General features: G+C 51.5%; 1 protein-coding gene across 4 annotated transcripts in view; it reads left to right on the forward strand.

Annotated features, from left to right (window-relative positions):
• The window catches only part of FGD2 (FYVE, RhoGEF and PH domain containing 2), a 29,846-nt gene extending 19,949 nt beyond the window's left edge, over window positions 1–9,897 (forward strand). For 2 of the 4 annotated variants that reach the window (XM_058733765.1, XM_058733762.1), the window contains 3 exons: window positions 2,068–2,214; window positions 3,361–3,507; window positions 3,845–4,321. In XM_058733765.1, the coding sequence (XP_058589748.1) occupies window positions 2,068–2,214; window positions 3,361–3,507; window positions 3,845–4,060 (510 nt within the window). In that variant the 3' untranslated portion in view covers window positions 4,061–4,321. Of the gene's footprint in view, window positions 1–2,067; window positions 2,215–3,360; window positions 3,508–3,844; window positions 4,322–7,798; window positions 7,882–9,777 lie in introns of those variants that run through there. The other 2 variants (XM_058733764.1, XM_058733763.1) reach the window with 2 other exon arrangements.
• Window positions 9,898–12,761: the final 2,864 nt, after the last annotated feature.

Here is a 12,761-nt window from a genome sequence, read left to right on the forward strand (position 1 = left end):
AAAATGTATTTAAATGGCAATTGGGACACAAAGGAAATCTCTAGGACTGGGAACACACCTGTGTTCAGATGTAAGTGACAAGTTGTATCGGAACCTAATGGACAGGATCTGGGGATTAGCTACTGTTCTTGGTGACTCACGTCTGTAAAGAAGGGTCGGGTCAATTCACACTTGTGACTTTGTAAGTACTTCCTCAAAAATTATTAAAAATAGTTAAGAAATGCAAAGAGGCACAAAGAATAACAATACCTATGCACCCGCCTTCAAGGCACATGGAAGAAAGACGACATTCTGACCAAAAAAAAAAAAAAAAAAAAAAAAAATGAAATGTATGATCCTTAATTGGATTGTGGATGGGAAAAACAAAACTAGCCACAGAGGTCGTTCTGGGGAACTTCGGGGAAATTTGATCACGAGCCATCTATAGAAAGTAATATTGTATCGATGCTAAATTTCCCAAGTATGATCATGACGTTATGAATAGGCAGGAAAATGCCCTTGTTTTTAGGAGATGCCAGCTACATATTTGAGGGTGCGGTGTCATGAGGACTGTAATTTGCACTCAGATGATTCAGGGAAAAAATACATGGATAGAGAGGGAGAGATAAAGCAAATGTGGCAAAAATGTTAGCAATTGGTGAGTGTGATGGGGGCAGTATCCTATGCTATTCTTTCAATTTGTCTGTAGGTTTGAAGTTTTTCAAAATTAAAAGCCGATGGAGGAGACAATAAATACACACTAACCGTGTAAACACTTTAAATCTCAATAAATTAAAATACTCCCAAGGTCGTTGAAGCCCCCCCCCCCCCGTGTGGGGCTACGTGAGAGCCCCTTGGCCCAATTTCAGCGTTTCCCATGCCCGCACCTACCTTTGTATTCTGTGAGTCATTCTTTCAGCGGTTTGGGCGCCCAGTTTCTGTCTCCCCACCTGCCAGACGGGAATCCTGGTGAGGGTGGGGCGGACCAGGCTTTCTGTGGGTCCCTCCCGGGCCACGTGCTGCGCTGGGCACCCAGACGAGCCCCCTTGTCTCTGTCTTGGCCCCCACTTCCAATCCCACATCCCGGGCTCAGCGTGACACCCCAGTCTTCCTGGAAGTTACATCCCGCAGCACCCATGTTTCTCTCTGAGTCTTGTCATGCCTCTTTCTCCTGGCCTCCCCAGCATGACCCACCTTGGCCTGTCTGGGGGCTTTCTCTGGGCTGGGCTCGGGGCGGGTCCCGCTCCACAGAGTACACATGCTGGGTCTTCCTGGCAAGAACGACCAGCTCATCTTTTTTTTTTTTTTAATTTTTAAGTTTTTTAACGTTCATTTATTTTTGAGAGAGAGAGACCGAGCGTGAGCAGGCGGGGTGGGGGGGGGGCAGAGAGAGAGGGAGACACAGAATCCGAGGCAAGCTCCAGGCTCTGAGCTGTCAGCACAGAGCCCGACGCGGGGCTTGAACCCACAAACCGCGAGATCATGTGACCTGAGCTGAAGTCGGATGCTTAACTGAGCCACACAGGTGCCCCTCAGCCCGTTATTTTTCTATGAAAACATGCTTGACTTTAAGATTGAGTGGAATGCAAAATGTGCACGAATCCTAAAGCTAAACCATGGGGCCTTAAATACCTGTCCCGTATGTGGAGGGCCAGCCAAGTGGCCCTCGGCAAGTCCCTTGCTGTCGGGAGGGGATGACAGCCCCAGCGCTTCCACCTGGTGGGGCAGTGGGAGAACCAGGTGAGATGCTGAGGGGAGAGAGAGCTTGGAGAAGCGATTAGGTGCAGCCGTGTGTGCAGGGAAGCCCCTGGGATTCACAGCCGCCCTTACGAAGGGGGAATCAAGAGGCACCTGCAGTGGGGACCTGCCTTTGAGCCCCTGGCTGGGGGAGCCCAGAGCCTGAGCTCTCCCCTCCCCCGTGCCGTGGCCTCCAGGCCCCGGGGCTTCTGCCAGCACAGGGGACCACCTGTCTCTGCCTCCATCCCTCTCCCGGAGCTTGCTCTGTCTTCCTCCTGTCCCTGGTTGCTCTCATGCCCCCGCCCCCCAGGCCGGGGTACAGACGCGGTCCTCCCCTGCCTCACCCCCCAGGTGGTGTGTGCCAAGTGCTCCGACTACCGGGCTGAGCTGAAATACAATGACAACAGGCCCAACAGAGTCTGCTTTCACTGCTACACCTTCCTCACTGGCAGCGTGCTCCCCGAGGACAAGGAGGACAGGAGGCGGGGCATCCTGGAGGTGAGGGCCAAGGATCTCCACCCAGCAGCCGTGTGCAGGCGTCCGCCACGTGCTGGCACCGTCCTCGGTGCAAAGGAACAAGCCAGCTGCGGTCACATTTCCCATCCTCCTCTCTGCCCCTGGGCACCCCTCCCCTTCCCCCGCAAACAGAGCTGGGCCTGTCACCAAACGGAAGCAACCTTTGGCTCTAGGCTGTCATCCGGACTCTCCACCTGTCCTCTGGCCCCATCCAATAATCACAACGACCTCTCCGCACAGTTCCTGTCTGTATGCCCATGCCCTGCCCCGGAAGTCTCCGGAGGTGAAGAGAGCCGGTGTCTCTGATCCCATTTCACAGATGGGAAGACTGAGGCTGCAGGTCAGGGTCCCACTTCTGGAAAGAGGCAGACTGGAAACTCCATTCTAAGTGGAAGGGACTTCAGGGACCTGTCCCATGGAGACCCAGGCCCAGAGAGGCAGCTTATCCGAGGTCACCCAGCAAGTTAGGAGCCAGCTGTCTGGCCTCTGCCACGTATGTTCTCTCTGCTGCCTTGGGGCTGGTGGAGCCACTCTCCACACCCACAGGTGCTCCCCAAGCTGCTCCCTCCCTGCCAGTTGACACCTGTGGGGCACGAGCCGTGTTCACTTCCTGCCACAATGTTCCCCAGCCCAGACACTGGCCACCACTGCCCCTCCGCCTGGTTGAAGGCCAGGTTGACATCCCACCGTCCCAGGGAGGTGGGAGAAGACCCCTTCCCCCCATTCCAGCTGAACACAGCTCCCAGGTTTCAAGGTGGTTCCCTTCCGTGGACCTCTGCCCGCTTTCCAGTTTTCCCCACTCCCTGCTTGTGCCTTCCCTGCCCGCTAGGCCACAGGCCCACTCCCTTCTCAGGCCCCCGTTCTGTTCCCTGGGGCAACTCGCAGGTGAGAAGCCCCTCCTGGCACCTGCCCCAAGCTCCGGCTGGCCGGGTTTGGACCGCAGCCCTGCCACCGGCCAGCTGTGTGACCACAGGCCCGCGACGGGACCTCTCTGAGGCTCAGGGACAAGCAACCCCTCCTTACAGTGTTGCCGCAAGGCTGCGAAATAGTGATTGTCAAAGCCCCCAAACCAGCGTCTGTCACAGAGTGGGCGCTCTGTTCCCTGACAGCCTCCGTCTCTGGTTGTAGAAAGGGTCTGTGGCAGGGTCGGAGCAGAGCCTAATGTGCAGCTTCCTGCAGCTGGTCGGGGACAAGTGGGGCAAGAGCGGCCCCCGGGGTTGGTGCGTGATCCCCCAGGATGACCCCCTCGTCCTCTACATCTACGCTGCCCCTCAGGTAATGCCACCGCCCGCCTCCCAGACCTTAGCCTTCTCGCAGTTCATGTGTGTATGGGGTGGGTATTGTTGGCCCCATGTGCCCGAGGAGGAAACTGAGCCCCAGTGAGGACATGCTTCCCTCCCGTCAGGGTTAGTGGCTTTCAGAGCTGGGCCCAGACTCTGTCCAGCGGGCAGCCAGTCCTCTTCTTCCTGGATGCCCTCCCGGCAGTCCACCTGCTTCGTGGGTGTTTGGGAAGTGAGAGGTGGGGATGTGGCTATCACCTTCAAATCGGCTGTCTGAGGCATTGGGGCTGAACAGAAAGACAGCGGCCCATGGCTCTCTCCTCCCCTCCCAGGACATGCGGGCTCACACCTCCATCCCGCTGCTGGGCTACCAGGTGACTGCTGGGACCCAGGCAGACCCCCGGCTCTTCCAGCTGCAACAGTCAGGCCAGCTCTACACTTTCAAGGCTGAAACTGAGGAGCTGAGGGACCGCTGGGTGAAGGCCATGGAGCGGGCAGCCAGTGGCTGGAGCCCCGGGAGGCCCGATGATGGGGACCTGTCTGACTGACCCACAGCTGGCCACTCTCCCCTTCAGAGTCCGGCTCCCGGCAACGGGCTGTCCCTGCCGCCTCTGTCATCCACGGTTCCAAGCTGATCTTTCAAATAGCTGATTTCCAGGGGTGCCTGGCTGACTCAGTCTGTAGAGCATGCGACCCTCGATCTCAGGGGCGTAAATTTGAGCCCCATGTTGGGTGTGGGGATTACTTAAAAATATAAATAAACTTTAAAAAACAAACGAACGACTGATTTTCAGTCGTCAGTGCCCAGACCGTGTGTCTTGACTTGGAATTCAGAAAACGTGGGTTTGTTCCTTTGGGGAGGGGGTAACTGAGCATCCCTGTTTGCTCAAGGGCTGAGGTGGTGCTGGGGACATAGTGCTAAGACCTGGAAAGTCCCAGATAACCCAGGACTATTGGTCACCAGTATGGTTCTCAGCCTGGGCTGTACATTAGCATCACTTGGGGACCTTTAAAAAATACCAAAGAAGGGATGCCTGGATGGTTCAGTCGGTTAAGCGTCTGACTTCGGCTCAGGTCATGATCTCGTGGTTTGTGAGTCTGAGTCCCACATCAGGCTCTGTGCTGACAGCTCAGGCCTGGAGCCTGCTTCAGATTCTGTGTCTCCCTCTCCCTCTGCCCCTCCCCTGATCGTGTTCTCTCTCTCTCTCTCTCTCTCTCTCTGTGTCTCAAAAATAGATAAACATGAAGAATACATTTAAAAAAAAATCCTTAAGGAAAGAAATAAGGAAGGGAGCCATACAGATATCAGAGGGAAGAGCATTCCGGGTGGAAGGAACAGCAAGTGCCAAGGTCCTGAGGTGGGAGCCTGCCTGGCACATGTGAAGAACAGTGAGGAGGTCAGGATGTCTGGAGCAGAGTGGGCAGGAAGGAACTAAGAGAAGACATCAGATCATAGTCAGATCATCCCTAAACTAAAAGTGAGGTCAGGGGAGGCAGATGTGGGGGCCCTCCAAGGGCTGAGTGAGATGGAGAGTCGTTAGGGGGCGGGGCATCTGATTTAACAGACTCCCCCCTGCTGCTGCTTGTGACAGACTGAATGTGGTGAGGGTGGAAACAGTTTAGAGGCTGTGACACCAACCCCTGGTTAGAGAGGCGATGAGAAGGGACTGGATTCTGGATTTATTCTGAAGGTAGAGCAGAGATTCCCTCACAGGGTGAATGTGGTGAGAGAGGCGGAAGGAGCCAAAGGTGACACTGAGTGAGACCTCTGACCTGACAGCATGGAGGACGGAGCTCCTGTTGACTGAGATAAGAAAGCCGTGGAAGCGGGGGGTCAGGGAGCAGCAGCACATCAGATCTCTGACGTGGACAAGTCATAGCTGAGGCACCCACTCCTGGCCACGTCCAGTGGTGGTGTGCCTGAGCCCGGGTACCAGGTCTGGACTGGGGATGTAAACGTGGGAGCTGTCAACCCAGAGATGGGGGTCAAAGTGTACATCAAACAGGGGCACCTGAGTGGCTCAGGCGGTTGAGCGTCCGACTCTTGATTTCAGCTCAGGTCATGATCTCACAGTTGGTGAGTTCGAGCCCCAAGTTGGGATCTGCGCTGACATCGCGGAACATGCTTGGGATTCTCTCTCTTACTCTCTGCCCCCCCACTTGTGCACACATCCTCTCTCTCTCTGTCTCAAAATAAGTAAATAAACTTAAAAAAAAGACTACCAAAGCATGCGTGAAACAGAAGGAAGAGGTCCAAGTCCTGAGCCCTGCACATGCCAACATTTTAACCTTTTGACCTATGTTTACAATTCTGAGAATTTACCGCAAGGAGACAGGCCAGTGCGACAGGATTCATGGACATGATTTACAATAGTTCTCCCAAACTGAAGACTACAGAAATAACCCATTCAAATGGGGAGACCTTTGCCCATAAACTTATGCCCATCCAGAGGGACTCAGACAAGCTGCTGTATCCATGCAGCGAACCATGCAGCTGTTGGAAGGGAAGGCTTAAATGTCAATGTGCTGCCTTGGGAAGACCGCCGGGATGCGTTAAGCAAGGAACAACCACAGAAGGATGGAACACTTTTAAACGCTCACTGTGTGTCAAGCACTGTGCTAAGGCCTTGGAGGCGATTATTTCATTCGATTCTTCTGTTTTCTCCTTTTTTTTTTTTTTTAATGTTTATTTGTTTTTGAGAAAGAAAGAGAGTGTGTGAGCGGGGGAGAGGCAGAGAGAGAGGGAGACAGAGAATCCCAAGCAGGCTCCACACCCATCAGCCCAAAGACCCATGTGGGGCTCGAAACCACCAACCTTGAGATCACGACCTGAGCTGAAATCGGATGCTCAACTGACTGAGCCACCCAGGCGCCCCTGATTCTTAATAATATTAGAAGTAGGTGCTAACTTGGATCCTCACTTTACAGATGAGAAAACCACGGCTTCTTTGGTTGAATAATTTGTTTGTGGGCACATAACATGGGGTAGCGGAGGCAGCATTCCCAACCATTGTGCAGTGGAACATTCCAGTCCTGCTTGGATGGAGGTGTTTTATATCTGCAACATTTTAAGGGCTACCCAATATACTGCAGGAGTGGTTGATTTGCTTTCTTCTTTAGGTGCTTCTGTGGATTTGGATTTTTTTCACTACCGCATATGGCTTCTATAATCCCAAGGACAAAAGTGGTTTCCCATGTTAAGAGGAACATAAAGGAAGGAACAAAGGAAGACTCACCTGTTCTTCTCCAGGGGCCCAACCTGCTACGCAGTTGCTAAGACATCAGTGCCAGAGCCCAGGGGCTGAGTGGCCTCAGGGAAGCACTACCTGGGAGCACCCAGTGAGAAGGAGATCACTTGTTAGGCCACAAACGAGTGTGGGGTCATGGAAACGTGGAAGGACCAGAGGGCAGGGGAGGGCCTGGGCTTGGAAGAACTCGGGGGTCCCACTGGAAAGCCATGGACACTGAGAGGGTTGTCCCCTGGGAACCCAAATGGCCCCCTGTGACCCGGGCAGCCCTTGACCTCTCCTGGCATCTCCTCACCCCGGATTCCTCACTCGCTGACACTGTGCATCCCAGGCTCTGGCTGTCAGGCGGCAGAGGCTCCGAGGGCTTTGAATTTCTTCTACGAAAGGTCCCTACCTCTAAAAAGCTGGAGGTTCCCCAGCAGTCTGGGAGCTCTGGTGCCCATGCACCCCCACCCTGGTGGGAGAACTCAGAGGGAAGAGAGAAGGCTGGCGGGTGTCAGGGCGAGGGCATCTCTGGAGGGCCTGGTGGACCCCGAGCCAGCTGGAAGGCCTCCCCTTCTGGGAAATCTCCCTTCCGCAGGCACAAGGAAGTGGCGTTGCTGCCAGCACGCTGGGGCTCCAGGAATGGCATTCATTCATTCACTCATTCATTTCTGCCTATGTTCGTCATTGCTAGCGTTATTATTTTAGGATGTGGTGAGCACTCGGCCCGCATCATCTCACTTCATTCCGTAACGGCCTTTTGGCATTGTCTCAAGTGACCACGTTTTACGGATGAGCAAGACTGAATAACCTGTCCATGGTCACCCAGCCAGGGAGTAACGAATGTATTCAAATTCAGACCCAGGCCCACCGGATTCCAAAGTCTGACCCCAGCTAGCACTAGGGGGCAGTATCTCCCAGGGATTAATGGGTCCGGGCCACCACACAGCTCTGCCACTTACGGGCTGCGTTGTCTTGGGCGAGGCTTCGCCACTCCGTGGAGTGGGGGTTTCCTCACCTGTCAAAGGAGGGATAACCATGGTCCTACCTCTCTAGGGACTGAGGTGTCAGCTGAATGGATACGTGTCCGGCATTCAGAACAGTGACGGGCCACCCGTGATTATTACAGGCATTCACAGGTATCAGCTCTTTCCTCCTGCTCTGTCTGCCTCCGTATGCTGTGATGCCCGTATTTATGGAGGATCTGGGGATAAAAAGTTGAAAAAAATCAAAGTCCTGGCTCTAAGGGAGCTCAGTGTCTAGGTCATTAAAATCACTTGGGAATCTTTTGAAACACTCCCAATGCCCAGGTTGCACCCCAAGCTCAAATAAGAAGCCCTGAGTTTGGCTGGGGCTGTGGCATCAGACTTTTAAAGCTTGATGGTGATTCTGATAGACAGCTCACTCCGAAAGGGCAGGACCGGTTCCTGAACCGGTCATCTCTCGACCCTGCTTCGCTCCTTCCATCACACCAAAGCTATACTGCTCTATCCAGTTTGCATTAAGACTGGTATCTATCTCCACCACTGAAAACGTAAGTTCCTGGAGGGCAGGGACTTTGTCTCTTGTTCACCATGTTTCCCAGCCTCTGGCCCACAGTCCGTCCTCGGACCGTTGGGATGAATTGTGAGGCTCAGATACAGCAAGGCAGTCACCGTACTTACTAATCGTTGCTATGGCCACACTGATGCAGTTCTAGAACCTTCACGCCTGCCCTTCCCCAGCACTGACCCTCTTTTATTCATCCCTGCACCCCGGAACTTGGCAGAGAGAGCTCTATAGACTCTCATAAAAGAGTTCTAGGACTCTCTTATGTTTTGAGTGAGTGCTCAAAACCTATCCTCTGGCCTGGATTCACACTAGCTCTGTCAGGCCACGTGCTCTTTTTCTTCCACTGAGGTGCCTGGAGGTCAAAGACGTGAAATGACATGTGCAAGGCCACGTGGCACTCCTGTGGACTCTCTCAGGGACCAGGATGAGATGCTCCTAACTCTGACTGTGGCCTCATCCCTTGGCCTTTTCCTTACTGCTGCCTGCCTCTCTCCCATGGCTGGACCCCAGGACCCCCGCTCCCCGAAACTGGTCACAGTGGGAGAACTCACCATGGAAATCGGCAAATCGGCCCCTCTCACCCCTCCGCCCCCTGAAAAAAGAGCTGGTTGTTCATCTTCGCCATTGGACACCCAGCCTGGCACCCTGAGCCCACCTGCCCGTGTCTTGAGCTTACAGCCCTCAAGGGTGGCCCAGATGCCCGATCATTATTCATTTTTTGAGACACAGAGACAGAGTGTGACTGGGGGAGGGGCGGAGAGAGAGGGAGACACAGAATCCGAAGCAGGCTCCAGGCTCCGAGCTGTCAGCCCAGAGCCCAATGCGGGGCTCGAACTCATGGACCGAGAGATCATGACCTGAGCTGAAGTTGGACGCTTAACCGAATGAGCCACCCAGGCACCCTCCCAAGAGCTAACGTTTAAAGAGCACTTACTGTGTGCTTTCCACGTATCAGCTCATGTAATCCTTACACGAGTCCATCGTACAGACGAGAATAAGGAGGCGCAGAGAGATTCAGCCACTTGCCCCACATCACAAGGTGGGGAAGCAGAACTGGTCATAGAGGCTCTGTGACCTCTCTGGGAAGCAGCAATAAGCACATCAGATTTCGAATTTTAAAAACATGATGTTGAGTCCTGGTTCTGTCACTCCCTTGTGACTTCAGTCTGCAGGCTCCAGCTTCCTTCCTCATTCATAAAACAGGATGACCAACACGTGCACTGCGTATTAATAGGCTTGTTTCAGGGTCAAAAGATATCATGGGTGTAAAAGGGTTTCAAAGGCCGTAAAGGGCTGAGGACATGAGTGCACGATTAGCATATGGTTCTCTTTTCCCATTTTCATGTTCTCTCTGGCTTATCGGAAGGCTTCTGTGCCTCAGTGGGCCCAGTGCTTGTGGCGCCCAGTAAGCTCCTTCTCAGATGCGGAGGTGCTCGGGGAGTGACTTCTCCTCCTTTATTCTCTGCTGGGCCCCTATTTCCCAGGCTTTTCAGGGAGACTCATCACCTGTCCTCTCTCCCACGACCATCGAGCACAGTCTCGGAGGGCGGAGGGTTCACTCCAGCAGGCACTTAACCTCACATCAAGACCAGCACTGGGATTAAGTCCACGAGCACATCTTAGACATTATGGTAGAAACCAGTTGGAAATTATAATTTGTTTTACATCCTAAAGCACTGGAATCATTTTAACAATTGGCCGTATCTTTACCAAAACGCTGCCCCTTACAAAAACTTGGTTTAGGGGCGCCTGGGTGGCGCAGTCGGTTAAGCGTCCGACTTCAGCCAGGTCACGATCTCGCGGTCCGTGAGTTCGAGCCCCGCGTCAGGCTCTGGGCCGATGGCTCGGAGCCTGGAGCCTGTTTCCGATTCTGTGTCTCCCTCTCTCTCTGCCCCTCCCCCGTTCATGCTCTGTCTCTCTCTGTCCCAAAAATAAATTAAAAATGTTAAAAAAAAAAAAAAAAAAAAAAAAACTTGGTTTACATAAAATCCAAATTTTATTACCAAATAATTCTTAAAAATTTTTTTAATGTTTATTTTTGAGAGAGAGAGAGAGAGATGGAGTGCAAGTGGGGGAGAGACAGAGAGAGAGGGAGACAGAATCAGAAGCTGGCTCCAGGCTGTCAGCACAGAACCCGAGGTGGGGTTCGAACTCACTAAACCGCAGGATCATGACCTGAGCCGAAGTCGGACGCTTAACCGACTGAGCCGCCCAGGTGCCCCTATTATCAAATAATTCTATGCTCTGCCTTACAGCTCTCTGAGGGTCCTTAGGCAGCTAGTCCTGCTACTACATCAAAAAATACGATTCGGGGCGCTCCTGGGTGGCTCCGTTGGTTGAGTGTCCAACTTCAGCCCAGGTCATGATCTTGTGGTTTGTGAGTTCGAGCCCCGCGTCAGGCTCTGTGCTGACAGCTCGGAGCCTGGAGCCTGCTTCGGATTCTGTGTCTCCCCATCTCTTGGCCCCTCCCCTGCTCATTCTCTGTCTCTCTCTGTCCCTCAATAATAAACTAATGTTTAAAAAGTTGAAAAGATATTTCTTTAAAAAAAATGATTCAATTAGGCAAATATGATTCATGTAACTTTTCACAGCCTACCCAAACCATCCTGGGTTTGTATATTGGTCTTATTGGTATTATCTTTTCCTTTTGTAGCCCTTATCAATGACAATATCATACATTTATATTCTCAATAATTCATGAGTTCTTTTTTTTTTTTAAGTCTAGTTGTACTTCATTGAGAAGTTAAAGAGCACAAAATAGAATGCAATGCAGGGATTTTTAAGAACAACAGAAACATAGAACTGAATATGTCTCTTAGAATCCATTGGCTGCACAAGATTTTCTATTGACTTTTTTTCCCCTTAGACTCTGGACTGCTGTTTAGTTATAGGAGTCAGTGTCTTCTTACTTGATTGAGATTCCTTTTTTTTTTTTTTTTTAATATAATTTATTGTCAAGTTAGCTTACAGTGTGCACAGTGTGCTCGTGGCTTTGGGAGTAGATCCCTATGATTCATCACTTACATACAACACCCAGTGCCCGTCCCAACAAGTGCCCTCCTCAATGCCCATCACCCATTTTCTCCTCTCCCCCACCCCTCCCCTATCAACCCTCAGTTTGTTCTCTGTATTTAAGAATCTCTTACGGTTTGCCTCCCTCTCTGTTTGAAACGATTTTTTCCCCTTCCCTTCCCCCACGGTCTTCTGTTAAGTTTCTCAAATTCCACATGTGTGTGAAAACATATATCTGTCTTTCTCTGACTGATTTATTTCACTTAGCATAATACCGTCCAGTTCCACCCACGCTGTTGCAAATGGCAGGATTTCATTCTTTCTCATTGCCAAGTAGTATTCCATTGTGTATATAAACCACATCTTCTTTATCCATTCATCAGTGGATGGACATTTGGGCTCTTTCCGTAATTTGGTTATTGTTGATAGCGCTGTTATAAACATGGGGGTACATGTGCCCCTGTGAATCAGCACTCCTGTATCCTTTGGATAAATTCCTAGTAGTGCTATTGCTGGGTCATAGGGTAATTCTATTTTTAGTTTTTTGAGGAACCTCGATACTGTTTTCCAGAGCAGCTGCACCAGTTTGCATTCCCACCAACAGTGCAAAAGAGTTAATAATTCATGAGTTCTAAAGGACATGTGTGAGAGACCAAAAAACCAAAACCAAACAAAACAAAAACAAACACACACACACACACACAAAGTGACTAAAATGTGGAACACAAATTGTGGAATTTCTCAAAGGCCTGCATTATTGGAGCTTATTAGTCTGGGGTGAATAAAAGGGAAAAGAAATATTTTGTACTTTCATATGCATTAAGCAGTTTTCCAGGAATTGGTCAAGAGAATCCTCTGGTGGTATATAAACTTCCCCAGGGGAGACAGCAGGTCAGCTAAAGGTGCAGCTGAGGGTGCTGGGCTGGGCTGGGAGTTCCAGGAAGCAGAGTAGGGTGCGGTCAGGAGCAGGAAGGCTAGGAGATAATCCAGGGGTGCCTAGGTCACCCAGTCAGTTAACCATCTGACTCTTGTTTTTGGCTCAGGTTATGAACTCACTGTTCAGAGGTTCAAGCCCTTCACTGGGCCCTGGGCTGACAGCACGGAGCCTGCTTGAGGTTCTCTGTCTCCCTCTTTCTCTGCCCCTCTCCTGCCCACACACTCTCTCAAAAATAAATAAATAAACATTAAAAAAAAAAAGTTTAAAAGATAATCCAAATCAAAGTCTTCAGATGCATCAACAAGGCCAAAGAGCATACACAGGGCCCCAAACCAAAGACACAGCCAATGGGCAGAGCTTTGGAGCTGGACTGGCTGAGAACAGAGTTAGAAACAAGTTGGCAGGCACCAACCAGATTGTTGCCAAGAGTGAGGCCATAGCTCATTGGTCTCTAGGTGCATGTGTGGGACATGCTGACCCACCGTATGGACTTTGTGGAGAATTGTTACAATAACGGCC

The sequence above is a fragment of the Neofelis nebulosa genome, chromosome 6 (genome assembly GCF_028018385.1).
Source record: "Neofelis nebulosa isolate mNeoNeb1 chromosome 6, mNeoNeb1.pri, whole genome shotgun sequence".
Lineage (NCBI taxonomy): Eukaryota > Metazoa > Chordata > Mammalia > Carnivora > Felidae > Neofelis > Neofelis nebulosa.